This window comes from Bactrocera dorsalis, chromosome 4, assembly GCF_023373825.1.
Source record: "Bactrocera dorsalis isolate Fly_Bdor chromosome 4, ASM2337382v1, whole genome shotgun sequence".
NCBI classification, from domain to species: Eukaryota; Metazoa; Arthropoda; class Insecta; order Diptera; family Tephritidae; genus Bactrocera; species Bactrocera dorsalis.
Window position 1 is genome coordinate 23,406,205 of NC_064306.1, and position 19,284 is coordinate 23,425,488.

A 19,284-nucleotide genomic window follows, 5' to 3' on the forward strand; every position below is an offset into this window, starting at 1 on the left:
TTGAAATATCACTCCTCTCGGGTACCAAAAAACATTAACATACTCATTGTGGTTTGACATTAAATTCGGTCGCAATCGTACTGTTTATGAAAAAAAATTCAGCTATATCGGGACGAGTCGATCAAGACCGCGTTTCATACCCAAAATATCCACCAAAATTATTCTCGGTACTCGCAAGAGATGTCGAGCTCTCTTGCTAACTCTCTAACACTTGCCTGACAATTTTCAAGCACCATATCCTTTACGGGTTTAGTATTTTCATTAAATGAAGAGCTCGAATGTCGTTCAGAACGAGGCATGTCTTCAACGATCTCTCGACCGTCTTTGAAGGCTTTGTACCACTTGTAGGCTCTTGACTGAACTGAATAAGCCTTTTCCAACATTCGCAACGATTCCGCCCACGAAATTTGGTTATAAATAAAAAATTTGTTTGATATTTTTATCCATTGTAAAAATCGCAACTGCTGTTAACGAACTGGTTGACAGATCGCGCTTATATTTGGTATACTAATTAAGGACAGTCCAACCAACTTGGCAAAATAAATTTTAAATAATTTAAAATATTATTTACCGAAGAATTTAATTACAATTTTCGCGTATTTTTTGGTGATAATGTATACCAAGTTCCATTAAGATTTCTCAATTTTTACTAAAGTTATCGCTTGCATGGACGTCTAGCTCTTTTATAGATACATATCCCTTTATACGAGTATAACTCGATTAGTTGTTAGGTGAATAAAACTAATATACTCTATAGCAATAACATGGGAGTAAAAAATGTAGAAGTATACAATTTTGTTGTAAAAACGTTGAAACTTTAGCGGATCTGGTCAAAACAAAATATCTTCTAAAATAAGTAAACTAAAATCTTGGTATATTGAAGAATGGATCCGCATAAGATATTTTATCGAATACAATTTGTCTTACTGTTAACTGTTTTCACATGCAAATGACAAGAGAGCGGCGCGGCAATTTCGACTGCAATAACTCATATTCCATTCATTCTCATTACACATACATAGTTTTTACTTGAACACACGTAAAACGAACATTAACATATTCCCTCCCACTACACTTTCAGTGGTACACAACAACTTTTATTATTTAACTATATAACTTCGTTTTCCAGAAAACGTTTTTAAATGTGCGAAAACTAACCTATGTAGGACAGCACACAGCGATACACATCCGAAAGTTTCTTGTCGAAAACAATGGTAGTTTTGTTATGGAATTTCGTATACACTAAATAAATTTTAAAGTTAAGATATTTTTAATAAAGCTTAGAGATTTTAAACATTTAAATTAGTTCTAATAGAAGTTAGGAGAACACTTGCTTGATATCTCTAAGTTGAACAATGATGACGCCGTTACAATAAGTACCTTTTTAAGGCTTACCTAATTTCGGAGGTGAATTTTTTACACATTTGATTCTCACTATGATTTGAAAACGATACGTTTGAAGTCTGGTGCTATGGAAGATCATTTACTAAACCCTTAAATTTTGTGGTGCAACCAGCTTTTAGTTGTTTTGGTTTTATATACCTTTTCTCCGGGATTTTTAATCAAATAATTAATCAAGCTTTTTAAGTTATCTTATTGGGCGATAACCTGACTGAAAAAGTCAAAGTATTTTCTTTTATGTGCCTTACCTGCATACTACAGCATGACTTTACATGGAGGTCATAGCGGTATAGATCTGCAAGACTTATTAATTTCTGTAGTTATATTCTTACGCTTTCTTAAGGAATTCCGTCAAAGAAGTTACCGCTTTGGCTCCTCGTTCACGTTTTGACCGGTGTTCCATTTGAAGGTTAAGATTGTACGATAAATAAAAATTCCGGTGAATTTTTGACTTGCGCCATGTCCGCAGCACAGTACTTGTGCCAAAACTATGTAATATATGGTACATAACCCTATTAAAAGTAATTTTGTTAATATTTAAATTAGTTGATTAATTGGCGCATTAACGGCGAATATTACTGTTTTCGACTAGAATATGCTACAAACATACACTGTTGATGAAAGTAAATACAAAGCACATAGCTCCCGATATTTAACTTACTCTTTACTAGATATTTATAAGTTGCCATATTTCTATTTACATTCGATATAAATTGTGTCCATTGATTTCCCTTCGAAATTTCGTTTTTATCATTTGGTTTTTCTAAGTTGGTTCTACTGTAATTATACAATAAAGTATGCGCAAAGAATTTAATCACTTGCAGTCTACTTACAAGCATATTCAAAATTTTACATGCATACATATATATAGTATTACAATTAAACAAGTCGAAGAACTAACACTTGCAATTATAACTACCATTCCTGTATGTATATTGTTTTTGTGTAATTATTTTTTGTAGTGAATTCGCAAAAGAACGTGAAAAAGTAGAAAATAGACAAGAGTTTCTTAAACTTAGAAGACAACATCAGCTAGAAAGAGAATTGAACGGCTATGTTGAATGGATTTGTAAAGCTGGTATAGTATTGAGTTACACCTACATACTCGTATTTAACCTAAACACTTACGATTTGAAATATCGAAAACAATATAGCTACACATATGACACTCTTTGGGCAGTTAAAACACATTGTAAAATACCAATTTTTACTTATTCAAACAGTATTTAACATACTTAACACACACATATACACACGTTATATACTTAAATAGAAACGGGTACCATGAACACCTTAAATAACTTTACTTTATGTGCTGCTATTAAATTACAAATACATAAGTATGTATGTACGAATATTTCAAATGTAGCTTAACATTGCCGTTGGTGCATACATATGTATTTTGCACAAAAACCAAAAAAATTACCGTAAATTGACACCGTTTTTTCTTCGTACTAATCTTGCGCCTACTTGCAGAGGAAGTGATCTTAGCCGAAGAGCGTACAACTGAGGCGGAAAAAATGCACATAATGGAGGGTGAGTCGTTACAAAAAAGTAATATGCTCTTGTAACTCTTTCAAAAGCAACAAATGTCCCAAACATATATACATAAACTGTTATTCGATTGCAGCACGGAGAAGAAATGCAGCGAAGCGTAAAAAACTGAAAAGCTTAGGCAAATCGAAGTCAACAGACACAGAAGAGGAGGACGGTGAAGAAGACTACGGGGACGATGGTACGTAATATTGAAATTTGACAAAGATTTTCCTAAAAATATTACTCACAGCGTTAACGCACGAAATTGCACAAAATTGTAAGCAGAAACGAAGAAACTTGGCATTTTTAACAAAATATTGAATATTGACACTGAAAAATGTTACAAAATATCTAATCAACTTAGAATTGCATGTTTCACAAACCATTATCAGTATGAAAACCTAAAATCACACACGAAATTCCGTTAGAGCCGATTTGAGAGCAAATGGCCGACATTGTTGTTGCTCCTCAGAGCACACAAAATTATTTCAATTCTTACACGAAGCAGCACCTTTACATCCGATATGTTTCGTTATAACAATGAAGCATTAATTGATTTATAATTTTGTTGTTGTTCGAGATCACATTGTGAACAATTTTTCTTTTCATCTCTATGTTTTTTGTCTTTCCTCTCTTGTGTTGTTTTATTACTTAAAAAAACCGCCTAAATACATGCGTATGTATGTGTATACTTATAATATGGTACACGGCATTTATGTTTGCTCCACCATATATAAATACATATGTGTCAACAGAGGGTGGTGAAAAGGGCGATGAAGGTAAATCTATTGTTTCGTTCTGTTCAATCATTTAGTTCTGAGTCAGCGTTAATGTTTTTAATTGTGAAATATTTATTCCCAAATATTTGAATATTTTCGTACACTTTTCGAACTATTTTGTTTACTTTAATAATTGTATTATGTAATGTTAAGCTTTTCTGCGAAAATAACTTCAAAAACGCTGAATTCTATTCTACAGTTAGCTAACCTAATAAAATCCTTAGACTTAAAAACTTACATATGTGTATACCTTAGTACATACATACATATATTGCGATCCATATAAATAAATAGATATATCTTAACTAGCTTCTCATTTGATATTAATAAACGTTTTAGTTTAATATTCATCAATTTCTCATTTTATATGTTGTGCATTAAGTTTAAGTAGAGCAGTCTGGAGTTTGTCATTATCATTACAATTAGTGAATAGTTTAAAAATTTCATGAATTTCAATATTATTGAAACTGACAGACAACGAAATCACAATATTATTGAATTTTTGAGGACAAATAAAGGCAGATAGTTTACGCGGGAAATAAGTCAGATGTGATCTTAGGCAGACAATTCCTCTGGGCCAACTATTATAACTTCAGCGCTATTTTCCTAAAAGCTAATTATTTTAATGATAAGTCTTTCTTTTAAAGTTTTGAAATGTATTAAATTCTTCTGGAATTTTTAATTCCTTGGCTTTGTTCCATGGATAATTATATTATTGGTTTCGCTCATATTCGAAAGCACAAGAACTGTAGCAATTATTGATCTTGGATCTTGTAATTTCCACATTTATTTCGTAATGAGAATAGATAGTTTCTACATCGCTAGAATATTTAGAATATTAAATGAAACAAACAAATGTGGTAAGAACACGCTATTTATAAAATTCCAAACTTCGTGAATAAAGCTGGTTCACTTAATACTTGATTTTTAATTCGGATCGGATGTCCGGATGGAACATTCAGTCCAACACATATCTAATTCTCATACAGTTAAAACATTTCGTAAATGCTCACAACTACTTCTACTTGAATTAATAGCCACAGTTCCAGCGATAAACACCAAAAACTAAGCCCAACGTAATAGTTCTGAATATTTATTAAAATATGTAAATTTATAATTTAGAATTTTTAGAGAAGATGTAGAGTTTATACTATATTTTTTATAATATTAGTAGTTAGTAAATTCATTTCTATCCATTACAACCAGCGTCTTGAGCATGAGTGTAAAGAGATTTGAAATGTCTGTCTGTAAATCTTCAAAATAAGTGAAGTATAAGTTGTGTTCTTCCAAAAATCTAGGAATATAAGGGAGTATCGAATATTTTTGTGTGGTGAACGTACTTGATTTTGATGGACCGGTTTTATTTCTCCGGTTCTTCGGAGATTTGATCAATGCCTTAGACAATAATCCGTTAAGATATCTCGACAAATGAAAAAGCTTTCCATAAAAGCCCTTGAATCCGATCATTGAGTTTCTATGGCTACAGTGGTCCGTTAACTCTTGTTTGGATCAAAATTTATCATACTCGTATAAAATAAAATATTCGTAAAAACCATGTATACCATAGGTGGCGCTAGAGTCGAGTTGTCTTAACTCCTTTTTATCATATATTCATATATTCACATTGACAACATTATAAAAATAGCTACAAGCCACGAAAATAATGTCACAACTGTGCGCAAACACTTTCCATTCACGAAAGATTTATTGCAAATAATAACAATTAATCAATCAAGGAATACGAATATTTCGAAACTCGGTGATTTATTATGAAATATCAAGTTTTATATTTGCGAAATATACGAGAACAATAAGTGCTTCCATTATTTTGAAAGTCGTCTTCAAGAGGCTAAATGACAACTTCGTCGCTAATGTCTATTGGGAGGAGGCGTTGAACAGTTGATTATTGAGGTTCATTCCGTATTTTTTTTTTTTGACCAGCTCTCATTACACAAAGTTCGGCTAATGACGAATATTTCGTACCAGTGTTCATGTATTTTCGTGTTAATCGCAGTTAATAAATAATATCTATAAGTATTTGCTCTACTATTTATTAGTTCTTATGTATTTATTGTATATGAAAGGCGTAAATAGAGATATAATAGTTTTCAAATAAAATACACTATCTAGATGTCAGGTTTCTGTACATAGAGTCTTCGTTCTGTTTTTTTGCGATTTTCTTTGATTTGTTTTGACAAATAATCTAATTTCTCATAAGGCAGTGTATATGTATGTACATATGTAAATTTAATATATTGTAAATAATTAGTTTTCTTGAATTGTTTATGTATGTACAAATGTGTCATCCCTTCTAAATATAATAATAAGTACTAACCAAGATTGGTTTGATAAATAGTTTTTAATGTCTTTTGAACGTCTAATAATTCAATAATTGAAAATACTGTTCTTTTAGAAATTTCGCTATCTTTTTATTATATATCTTCTTTACGTTATTTCTTTCATTTATTTTACTTAACTATTAATTCGATATGCAAATAATAATTTTACATATAATTAATGCTGAAAATATATATTTTTTTAATTTCCTTATTTTTCTCAACAAAAATACAAAAAATCCATAATATTATTATGATCAAACGATGTGTAAGTAAAATGAAAATGAAATTTATTTTTCTACACACGAATCAATACCAAATCTCCTCAGCCTATTTAAAACTCACCAGTCACTTAATCAACAACTCGAATAATATATAAACACCCAACTCCATTTAGTGCAAATTTATTTTCTTTCAGAAATGTAATGTTAATAAGTCATGTTTTCAACAAGATTCCCATGCATAATAAATCATATTTTATCAAATCATTATTCAACTGCACTAATAAACAGTTTTCTAAGGTGTAAGTGAGTGGGCAGAAAAAGGTGAAATATTTTTTTTTTTTTTAAGTTTTAATATCACTACCTTTTTAATCAGTATTTCTAGACAATTTAACAAAATTTGAATATTGCGTCTCAATAAAATTCTCTTAATAGTATCGTAAATAAAATTCTCATAAACGCTTGTTTAACGACAAATTCTGTCCATGATTGATCTCTGTACTCCAAGTTGGAAAAATATATCGAAGCATCAAACTGTAAATAGGCTTTTCATACGAATTATTCAATCGATTAGGAGGGTATACGAAATTCTCATTTATTATTCCTGCAATTTAAGGACCAACTGCCACAAAGTGTAACTCTGTTTGGAATTTCTAAGAGATGAAGTTTTGTTGAAGCTTTTTTTGTGGAAATGTTCCCTAACTTCTTTATTCAGTGTTAATTAAATGCAACACCTTTAGCTAAGCAATAGTAATTTACATTTTCAACTTAATGAAATTTTGTAGAAAACCATTTTATGCAAAATATGCACAGCTAGATTCCAAAGGGTCAGTTCAATAAAATAGTAAGGATCACAAGTTTACACATCTACTCTCATACAAACACTGGCACCAGTCTTGATTTAAGTTCAAGTTCATTTACTTTTTAACCCTTTCACATGTTTATTTTTATTTTAGCTATGCAAAAACACTATAGTATTCTCGTACAAATATTTAGCTGCTTTTAATGTAAGCTATTTGTCGTTTATCTAACTAGCTTGCAAGCGCTATGCAAATTCATAAACACACATAACCATTTAAAGCAAGAAATTTCGAATAGGACTTTGACAAACATTGGCTGTAGAGCTTTAAAAGAGTTATCAAGAATTCAAGTTTTCGCCCAATTTTACCTATTTTAGGCAAAAATGTACACTGCTATCAGTAAAACACTCTCTGTCATTTTCATTTTGAAAACACATATGTAGGACGATATATGCGGTATAAAGTCATCTGGAAGTTCGAAAATGGTTGTATTAGGTATGTTGCAGTTAAGGGAAGTATGGACCGGCCAGATCATTTTTGACACATAGATATACTACCATTGTCAAGAAAGGATTTCCAAAGTAAACAAAACTTACAAAAAAAACAGAAAAATTTTTTTTTTCGGCAAAATACATTCATTTTATTGCACGGTCCAAAAGCATGCCGAACGAGTGTTTTAGCTCGTTGGCCGGTATGGCCGCCATTATGCCGGTGCAAGCCTTTGAATGGCCTCTACGTCTGCAGAACGTTTTTCTTTCATGGGCAAATGCATTTTTCCGAAAAGGAAGAAGTCGCACGGTGTCATATCAGGTGAATACGGGGAGTGGTTAATGGTTAAAATTTTTTGGTCAAATAATCGTCCTTCGAATGTTGGTTTCTGAGCAATTTTTGGTCGTTCGTAAGCCCAAATGTTCAGTCAAAATGCAATAAATCGAGGTTTGGAGATGTTCAATTCCATTTCCATGAATTTCACTGATGATTTCTGCTGATTATTAATGAATTCATGCACAGTTTCGATGGAATTTCCGATGATCACGGATTTTGATTGGTCCACATGATCGTCATTTATGTCTTCACGAACACTTTGAAAACGACCAAACCACTCGTGCACTCTGCTACGCAATAGGCAATCATAGTCATAAACTTGTTTCATCAATTGAAACGTTTCGGTAAAAGTTTTAGCAATTTTAAAACAAAATTTAATGTTGACTCTTTGTTCGAAGCTCATTTTCGCACCTTTAACACAAACATACTGACACTTAAAACGCAATAACTTCACTTTCAATCTATGAAATGTGATGAAATTCTCACTAGATAATCGATAAAAATAGCCGATTCTAACGCACAAGTCGAAATATAGATGGCGCCACCAGGGGCGCTAGATTCAAAAAGTCCTGTTTACTTTGGAACATTGCTTGCACATATATCTCACACATTTACCGATAATTCCGGTAAAAGTCAACTATGGGTACTGGGTTTCAAATATTCGGCACCTATGGTATTAAAAAGTTTTTTCATAATTGACCGAATCTAATAGTTGATGGTAAAGTTTTCTTCCGTTATATTAATTCTTTCTTGATTTGTATACTGGAAAGGAAAGAATCAGATGGAATTTAAAATTTTCTTATATGGGAAATAGGAAATATGAAAAATTGCGAGTGCGAGAAGAATGCCACATACCAAATATGGTAGGGTGGGACCTGAGACATAATATGTGATTTCACCTAAAAGTGGGCCGGACCACACCACGGCTCCTACTAAACATTCTCGTACCATCTCGGGAGTAAAATTTTATGTCTCTGTCGTATTGAATTATCGCACTTTTAGTAGCTTTTAACATTATTGTTATATGTTGGTTTTTGTAGCGTAAGTGGTTTTGAAGATTTGCATTAAATCAATTAATCAATTATAAGGCGGAGCCAAAAATTTTTAGAACACAACTGCAATCCACTGTGACAAATGACAGCTCTTTATCTTAATTTGGTGCTGAGTTGGGGCACTTTATAAGTTTTCGCTTAATGGCAACTTGTTGTCGTGGTCCGATTACGCCCATCTGCAACATCAGCTGTCTTACGATGTCGCAAAACATGTGTACCATGTTTATAAATATATCGCAACTTTTACTCAAGCTACAGCCTGCACTGACGGACGGACAGACATACAGTTACCTGGATTTCAACTCTTCTTGTCATCCTGATCATTTGTTTATATATATTACAGCCAAAAAGCCGTTAGGTGAACAAGTGGAAATCCTTTTACGAGTACAGTTCTTTCTTTCTTATAGCATCCAATCGTAGCAACAAAAATATGACCAATTCAAAAAGGGTATCAACTACCCTGTGATCGGCGTCCCTGCAAAGAATCTATTCAGAAAAACTCCCAGCCCGAGAAAAATACATCTTTTAAAATAGTATATAATACTATAAGACTATTTAGTATGTGGAACGTGATACTCCTTCCATTGTTGTCTGGCAATAACTCCACTAAAATATTTAGGCAAGCAGAAGCGCATATCAGAAAGAAAGTTTTCTTTGCTAAGCTTCTCCAATGGCTAGTTACATGCAAACATTTATAAATACACATCTAAGAACACATAAATATGCAGATGCTTATGAATTTTTAACTTATTTTTAAAGTACGATGTATATTTTCGCTAAAAAGAAGTCATGATCCTACATTATTTATCTAAGTACATATATATTTACATGTAACCATTACAATGTTCACTCCCTTTCGATGTAATGTGTGATTTGAACAATTCGAGGACTTCACTAATTCAAACTTTTTTTGCAATCCCGACCACAGGATATCTAAAATCACGCCCTAAACCTCAAGGCAGCTGTACGGGCTTTTGGCGGGCCGAAAAGCGCTTCCGCTTCTGGATACGACACACTGTGAAAACACAATGGTTCTATTGGTTTGTCATCGTACTCGTATTCCTGAACACTATGTGCGTCGCAGTAGAGCACTATGATCAACCACAATTTTTAACAGATTTTTTATGTAAGTACTTGTAAATTGTCACATAGTTTCTGGTACAACGGTTGAGCGGTTAGATATTTTTAATATTATACGCCCGTCCTTTGGTATATTTACATACGTATATGTATTTCATTTTATAAGACTATGCTGCAAATATTTAGTGTTTTCTCTCTAATTCTAGATTATGCTGAATATGTCTTTTTGGGTCTATTCATGTCGGAGATGTTCATCAAGATGTATGCGCTGGGACCGCGCACCTATTTCGAATCGTCGTTTAATCGATTCGATTGTGTCGTCATTAGTGGTTCGATATTCGAAGTTATATGGTCCGAAGTGAAAAGCGGTTCATTCGGTTTATCCGTATTGCGAGCGCTACGTTTACTTCGTATCTTCAAAGTGACCAAATATTGGTCATCCTTGCGAAATCTTGTGATTTCGTTGTTGAACTCGATGAGATCCATCATTTCACTGTTGTTCCTGCTCTTCTTATTCATTCTAATATTTGCACTACTTGGCATGCAATTGTTTGGCGGGCAATTTAGTTTTAAAAGCGGTACCCCCGAAACAAATTTCAACACATTTCCCATAGCCTTACTTACAGTCTTTCAAATTCTAACCGGTGAAGATTGGAATGAAGTCATGTATCAGGGAATTAAATCACAAGGTGGCTATAAGAAAGGAATGATTTATTCTGTGTAAGTTAATCCAGCAGACGAATAGTTATATAACATCGTATACTCGTACATTAGTTACGTTTTTTTTTCATTTTTCGTTTTATCCAAATTCAAACTTTACCTAGAATTGCTGGCTATTTTAATCCTTTAGCTTACTACTGAAGATTACGCGATTGCAGAAGAGACAATTTTCAGTTATCACCCATATATTCCTTTTATATGTATCTATATGTTTTAATATTTATTTGCATTCTTATCTTAGCCCGTCTGTATATGACTATAAGCTATCCAATTAATTTCAATTTTGATCTAAGCTCACTGCAATTTTTGTAAATTAATTTTCACTTGTGTCTATTTTGAGAACATTTTTTCTATTTAGCCAAACTTAAGTAATCTATAGCTTTTCTGATCAGCAATTTAAAACTCTAAATGAATAGAACCTTAGAAAATTTAATTTAATTGAGTTATCCAATAGATTGAACATATTCCACATTGCCCGGTAGGTATTAGTTCAGGCTCCCATATACACACAAATACACAAAAGTATTCACTAATACTTCATTGTATTACTAAATATTAGTTTACAAGGAAGTGTTAGTCAATACCGAATGAAATGATATATATCAATACGGTGGGATATCGAGCTTTCAAAATTATTATTGCTTCGCAAAACGAAAAACTATACCGACTAAAAGAGAACTAAGTCCAATAATAATATCCGAGAAATGGCTCAGGTAAAACGTTACTATATTTATATCAGATATCAATCATTCCCTGAGGAAAACTATATCTCGTGCTTAAGAGAAAAGAAGGGGAATTTGTGATTGCACCTGTGTTGTTAGCACTCACTGTTGTCGCCCGTTATTGAACGTCGAACCATTAATGTGTACAATCACTATAAGCTGAACGAAAGCTTTACAAGATCGGCAATAATCACTTATGTATGTATATTGCGAATTTTCGAAAGTTTGTACAACAAAGCAATTCTCAAAGCTGCTATGTTTGTAGAAACATTCACGAAATTCACCCCTCAAAAGAAAAAATTCGAAAAGTAAAAAATAATTTAACTAGAAGTAGATTTAATGGCACTTTTTTAGTTTCTTAGAAAAAACTGGAAATAAGAGGCTATTTTATTTTTACATTTATTATTATATAATTGCAGAGTTCGTAAAAGCATGCTCAAAATGGCCTTATTAAAAAACACCATTTGTATAACTTAATGTCGTGCTATATCATCGCGTTACCACCAATGGATTGCAGATTGTAGATTGTAGTGCCCTTGTCCCGCTGTGCCCAAATAAGCTATAAATGGCATATAGAATTTTCTTGAAAAATATCAACATTGATATTCTTTAGAGACTTTATTGCACTCAATACTAGTATTGATGATACCCATAGTTAAAAAAAATCACTGAGAAATATCCAAATGGACTGATTTTTAAGTTTGGAAATTAACTCCTTTCGTATGTATTTTCAAGTATCTGCTGAAGCAAACAATAATGCAGTAGTTCGTCCGCTAAAAAGGCAGTCAGGGTCTCTACCGTAGAAAAATAACATTTCTCACACTCTTGGCAGTCGAAAGCTCAATTCATTATATTAAATTTTAAATTGAATCCACGAATAATGCTTTATACTAAAGGGTGGCAACAGCTTCCTTTAGACGACTTTATCCAATTATATGGCGACAATATTAATATCTGAACAAAAGAATGTTAGCAAATTTGAAATAAAAACTAACGCTTGTAATTGCGATTGATATTGAGCATGCTATTACGAATATAATAGCTATTATAAGCTAAGCCTATTAAATCAATTTCTCTGCACCATTTAAAATTACTCACTAAAACATATCACAATATTAACGCTTTCCCATAACAATAAGCTATGCATACGGCAATTGCTTTCTTTCAGTTGCTTTTGACATTTTAGTTGCACAGATTTATCAATGCTCTTTGAAGTAATAAATATTAGTATACGAGTACAAGATTTATGTTTAAATCAGTTTACACATACATATATTTTTTATTAAAAATATTAAACGAAAATGCTCGAAAGTCAGCTTTCACACAATTCTGTGTCGTAGCTAGAGATACTGCAAATAAGGTACAAGTGGACTGTGAACGTTGCATCTCTAATATCTCACTATATAGGTATTTCTTACGGTACATTGTAAGCAATTTAATTTAATTTAATTTTTTTTTTCTGTTCATACAAGTTTTTAATACTTATTACTACCAGGTGCACTTTGTTTTAGTAATGTAGTTTTTACAACTATCAGATAATTGGTTCGTAATATATAACAATAAAAGACCCAAGTTTCAGTGTTGAACTAAATATAATACAAGGAATTTCATATTCTAGTAAATCACTTTGCTTGGTGAGAAACTACTAACCATACAAAACACGGATCGAGCAGTGTTATCCGGGCTCTGTGTGACGCACCTATTGGCAAGGGTTTGCTAATTTCTGTACTGCGCATCGAGAAAAAGGCGAAAACAAAAGATCCACAAAGTTACATTGTGACAAAAATGTACCCGGATTACTGATATTTAATTACTCATCAATATTTACTTTGAAGCCTTCGAAGGAGTTTACATCATATGTAATCCACTTACATATGCAAACAATTTTTCCAGTCCTCGAAATACTTTTCATAAGCACTTTTGGGATTGCTTTCAGCGAATTTTTTTTTATGTCTTCGATCGACTATACATGGGTTCTACTGAGTGGCAATTCCGATGTGATGGATCATCGTGTAAAATCCATGAAATTTTTTTTCACAATTCCGGCCGTTTTCAACGAATGTTCTTTCGCAAACATCTCAATATGGCCAAATAACACTCCTTATTGAACGTCTTACACTCTGGAAGAAATTCATGATGCACCAAAGCACTTGTTTGTATGTCAAACTCATAAACCCATGTTTGATCGGCCTGTATTATGCTCTCTCCATGATTATGATATCGGAATTGGCAAGATCAAGCATGTCCAAAGGGACAACCAGCTTGTTTACAGCAGCTTTTCGGTACAGATCGCGCTCATATTTGGCATAGTAAATAATGAAATATTTATTAGTATTTGAGATATGTGTCGTTTTGTGAGGCTCTGAGAGTGAATTCTTGGATGAGACAATGCACCATCTCATACTGCATTGGTTTTCAACGAATATCGTGCCGCAACCACGGCATTCGCTTGATTTACCTTCATGTAACTTCTGGCTATTCAGCAAATTCACATGACCACTCTAGGACACCGTTTTGACTTAATTGAAGAAGAAAGCGCTGGTTGCCATCACGACAGAGGATTTGTAAGCGGGAGGGGATTACTTTGAAGGAGATGAAATGGACAAAATTCATCTTTAAATTTTTTCACAGTAGTCGAAAAAGTCTTTTCGTATTTTGTCAATAGATGTCGTTGCAGTCGTAAATCTCCATTGCTACCAATCATTGTATCATTGTGTGTTTTGGTAAGGTGAGGTTTCAAGCTTCATTTAACCAAAAAAATTAAATTCGGGGTAGTGAAAATAATGAAGTAATTCGCTATTTTTTTAAACTTTTGTATAAAAAAGGGAATGCAAGCCACCAATGAAACTTGTGAAGTTTACGGAGACGATGCTGTATCAGTTCGTGTAGCACCACAATAGTTCTCACGCTCCCGTTCTGGAAATTTCGATGTGAAAGATTCACATAAGCAGCCATGGCATCCCTAAGGAACTTAACATTCATCATCAAACGGGTTAGAACCATTTAATAATGGGTGGGTACAAAAGAAGATCCATGTTTCGATACCACATTAATTGTCTGCGAAAAAGACAACGCTATATCACACACATCATTGATGACTCGACAAAAACTGGGAGAGCTTGGCTGGAAAGTTTTGATGCATCCACCATACAACTCTGATTTGCACCATCAGATTACCATTTGTTTCCGTCAATGCAGAACTCCATTAACGGAGTAAAGTTTGCTGCAAGAGAAATCTGTGAAAATTACTTGTCGCAGTTTTTCGCCGAGAAACCAGAAAACTTTTACGCTGATGGAATAATGTCTCTTGCGGAAAAATACAAAAAGTGCTCGACAAAAATTATACATATTTGGTTCATTAAAGTTCATTATAAAGATAAAAAAATACGTTGAAGTTTGATTAGAAATACGAAAAGACGATTACCCAATAGTTCATAATGTTATATAAAGATATTGATAATTCTATAAGTATTTAAGATTCAATTGACAAAATTCTATACCAGACTAAATGTAGGTTGCTTTCGGTGTGAAAACTGCCGTTATAAACTAGTTTAGCTTTTCCAATTTCAGTTCGATATTTAGGCATTTGTAGCTAATAATTAGGTATAAATGACAATCGATCGACCATTGGCTTTGAAGAACTAAAGCGAAGGCCTTCGCCTACTCGATTACATTGAAATTTTAGTAAGTTATCCGTAAATGTGTGACTAATTTGAGAATTGTGTGAACGCTGACATATTTTACTTGCATAGTACACACATATGTATATAATACTCGTAATATTAATTGACGCAATGGTACAAAAGTTTTACAATAACAATGTGGTGATAAACTTCGAACAATAAGCCGAGTTTATAGTAACTTAAACTATCTCTAAATATATAAAACGAAAAATTATTTAAAAACACTTAATGTGCCAGGAATTTTTGTGAACAAAATATATTTTCATCTGAGTGCATTGCACATTCATTAAATTATAGTATTGCTATCAAATGAAATTATATGAGGGATTTTAATCGAGTTCCTACGAAAGCTCAAAGTAAGCACTTTGTATGTAATTTCCATATGCGCTTTAAATAATCTTTATTTTTATATTTTTTAAGCGTGCTAGCACAAGTGAAGCTTTGCTTGCTTTACATTAGTAAGCTTACTTTCTCTAACATCTAATATCATACTTGTTTATTACTTAGCAAAGTGTAAAATTTGTATGGCTTGTACGACTATGTCTATGTTTATTGTAAAAGCTAACTTAAGCAACCAACAAAAAAGTTCGAAGAAAACGTATACAGTGATGTAAAGAACAGGAGTTTTGGCGTGTTTAACGTTAACGAACAAAGGAGAGTACTCAGTGTCACATATTTACCATATAATATGAGCCGAGATTTGGGGCAGCAGCAAACACGATTTTGTATAGTTAAACTTGAAACATTGAATGCTATAATGTAAATGCTTAATGCGAACAGCTTAAGCAGACAAAGTGCAGTCTTATTTCTTCTGCTTCTTGCACTACTCAAGAATGATAGAAATAGCGACAATTTCTTCCATTAATATTCATTGGAGTGCCATTGACGTCATGAATGAAATGAACGAAGGAAGTATAAAGCTTTCTTTATAATTGCTTTGAATGTTTGACAGCTCATTTCGTTTATGACGTAGGACAATCTGTTCTCTTCAGTTCTTGACACTATTTGCAAAATTTTGCCTTAAAAACATTTCAATTTTGCTGCTGCACCAATAATATATAGCATCATACTTATGTATTAGTTTTCTCGTAATATTTATCATGCATTTTAAAAGTTTACACCAAATACATTACATTAATCACACCTTAACCCATTAAACTATTCATGAACTTTTTACTCTTTTACTTTTACTTAACCCTCTGCACATTTACAATACAACACCCATTAAGAATCTCTTGGTTAGTTATTATATATAAATGATGAATACTTAATTAACTGTAAATAATTTAGGAAACAAATTCACAAATACATATGTATATTATTTATAGTATATATATTACTTTAAAATATTTATTAATTACCACAATTTCCACATTTTATGAACTCAACTATTTTTTCTACGCTTTTTAAGCTGACTTGTACTTTACTGTACGCGACATTTTTTAAAATCGACACATTTGTAAAAGTAAAGATTGTGTCCAAATTGCATTTTAAATGATATATTCTTTCTGAATCGCTGCAGATACTTTATCGTTTTGGTACTCTTCGGTAATTATACACTGTTAAACGTATTCTTGGCTATCGCTGTCGATAATTTAGCGAATGCCCAAGAATTGACAGCTGCCGAAGAGGAGCAAGTCGAGGAAGATAAGGAGAAGCAATTGCAGGAGCTTGAAAAGGAGATGGAGGCGCTGCAAGCAGACGGCGTCCACGTAGAGAACGGTGACGGCGCATCCATACCGAATAAGGCAAAGAGTAAAAAGAAAGAAGAGGAAAAGAAGGAGGAAGAAGAAGTGACGGAGGGTCCAAAACCAATGTTGCCATACTCATCTATGTTTATACTATCACCAACGAACCCGTAATTAATTGTTTTAGTTAAATGTTTGTGTGCAAGTGAATGCGTGAGTTTAGAGTGTTTAGATGCTGGGCGGGAAGGCACATCTTGCCCATGGAAATAGTGTTTGTAAGGGGGTATTGTTAATGTTTTTCGGAGCCCTGCAGTGTGCTGGATTCGGTCTCACATTTCTTAAATAAATGATAGTTATAAGTGTAGTTAAGTTACCTTTATCCGAAGTTATATTTTATAAAACAATTTGCTTATTATTATTTACTAAGTACTTATAATACTTTATATTACATATACATACATACCTAAGTATAGTTTAGTTTATTCAAAGTTTTTCTTTTATTTGAGTTTTATTTAAGCTATATTGTCTGAAAACCATTACGTAATGTTCAAATTTTTGAATATTTATAATAAAATGTCATTGATATTAGCTTAGATTATATTAATCTGGTAGGTCAATGAGCCACTCATAGACCACTTTTGGTTCTTTGCGATACCAGATGGAGTTGAGTTACTAGGTCCACGAGGAGTAGTATTTTTTAGGATACCTGCGCTTGACGCGAATTTCAACAAATTTTGTGGCCTTACTATCGATACCGTGGGGACCTCTGATGATTACAGCGTAGACTTGCCAATGCGAGAAAAGTGCACAAGAGACAGTCCATTATTTCCCTGGTGACATTTCCTGCATTTTCCCATTTTGGAGGGTGTGTCGCCACCTGACAATGACCAGTTAGTATTCCCATCATGTTTCTTCAGTCTAATCCAACGGGTGCCAATAGGAATTTTTTGTATTTCCGATCTACTTTTGCATATGACCGCACTTTTGGACCCAGTTAGCTCGTTCCATCGGGTTTTGATTTTCTTTACCATGTTTCTCTCCAGACATATAGACAATGTATGAGTTTCCCAATGTTGTTCAAGTTTTAGGTTGTTAGCCGTATACTATTCTTGGAAATTCGTCCATTATTTCATAGCCCTCGATGTCTTTGTGGTCTGACATCCAGTAGAAGTGAAGTTGCTTGATTCTGGCAACACTTTCCACTAATGCCCTGTTTGCCAAGACTGACCGATATGTGATACGAGGTTACTGCCTTGATGGCTGCTTGGCTGTCTACGTAGATGTTGACATTGATTAAAAGTCTCTAAAAATCTTCAAACGACTTTACAGCTGGCGCATACTAACCGCACTCACACGAGTGACTCATCCGAACAGTTAGCGTATCGTCCAAAGTTTCCTAGTATGTCAGCTTTTTGATACCCTACAGTCTTTTTTTTCTAAATTTTTCTCAACATATAATCTTATGAAAATATGTCTTGACCAAGCTCGAAGTAGTCGTTTAGAAAAGCTCTTCTTATGTTGCACTTTTTGATTCTACCAACAATACAGCGCTACGAAACAATACCGTAAATTCGGATAAATTTAAAATTAAAGCGGATAATAAAAATGTTTTTCAGAATTCCTCTATTATAAATGAGTTTTTAGCTAAAAAAAAAAACAAAAATATTTAAAAATTTAAATTTTATACTCTATATATATAAATATTTAAAAAAAAAAATTACTATATAATAGACATACGTAAAAGGTAATATAGATATTAAGAAAACAATAATACACAATAGTACAATTAACATTAAAGTTATTAAATTAAATGTATGTAATTATCTACTCTATTGAAATATTTAACCCCTTGACGTATTTCCACGAGTCTGACTCGTGGTACAATTTTTGTGCCTAACATGATTATCACGAGTCTGACTCGTGGTGTGTAGAAGTGTATATTTAATGAAAAGTGAATTGAAATTTTCCCGTTATTTTCTGCTAATAATATAAGCAAAAAATATTGTTGCAGTTGAGTGCATTATCTACTGCAGATCAGTTGTGTAACTATCCATATATTTTGTTACGCATTAAAATTAAATCGTAGTGTTTTATTTTTTGTAAAATTGTAAAACAAGCGTGTTAGTCATTTGTGACTTGTTTAGTGCAAGTTGTGTGCGAACAGTTGAAAGCGAATTTCGTTGCGCTAATTGATACGTCAAGGGGTTAATACTTATGTACCTATATATATGCCCACATTAATAACTGACTAAAAAATATTGACTCATGAATTTTTTCTCTTACATTTGTTCTTTTATCGTTTCATTAAATTACACAAACTTTTTGATTTTGATTTTGGGTTATCGAACGCCATCATTTGCATTGCGAATCGCTTACATCACATCAATCACCACCATCCATCCATATGCTCAACAAACAAATTCACCAACAAACGCTGAAAA

The 19,284-nt window shown here is 32.8% G+C and overlaps 1 protein-coding gene across 21 annotated transcripts in view; it reads left to right on the forward strand.

The window, feature by feature from the left end:
- Nucleotides 1-19,284, forward strand: part of LOC105233065 (voltage-dependent calcium channel type A subunit alpha-1) — a 183,804-nt gene that overhangs the window by 87,675 nt on the left and 76,845 nt on the right. For 11 of the 21 annotated variants that reach the window (XM_049454287.1, XM_049454295.1, XM_049454286.1 and 8 more), the window contains 7 exons: nt 2,364-2,479; nt 2,878-2,937; nt 3,032-3,136; nt 3,693-3,716; nt 9,879-10,076; nt 10,237-10,750; nt 16,678-17,013. In XM_049454287.1, coding sequence (XP_049310244.1) covers nt 2,364-2,479; nt 2,878-2,937; nt 3,032-3,136; nt 3,693-3,716; nt 9,879-10,076; nt 10,237-10,750; nt 16,678-17,013 — 1,353 coding nt within the window. The remainder of the gene's footprint in view (nt 1-2,363; nt 2,480-2,877; nt 2,938-3,031; nt 3,137-3,692; nt 3,717-9,878; nt 10,077-10,236; nt 10,751-16,677; nt 17,014-19,284) is intronic. The other 10 variants (XM_049454291.1, XM_049454290.1, XM_049454305.1 and 7 more) reach the window with 4 other exon arrangements.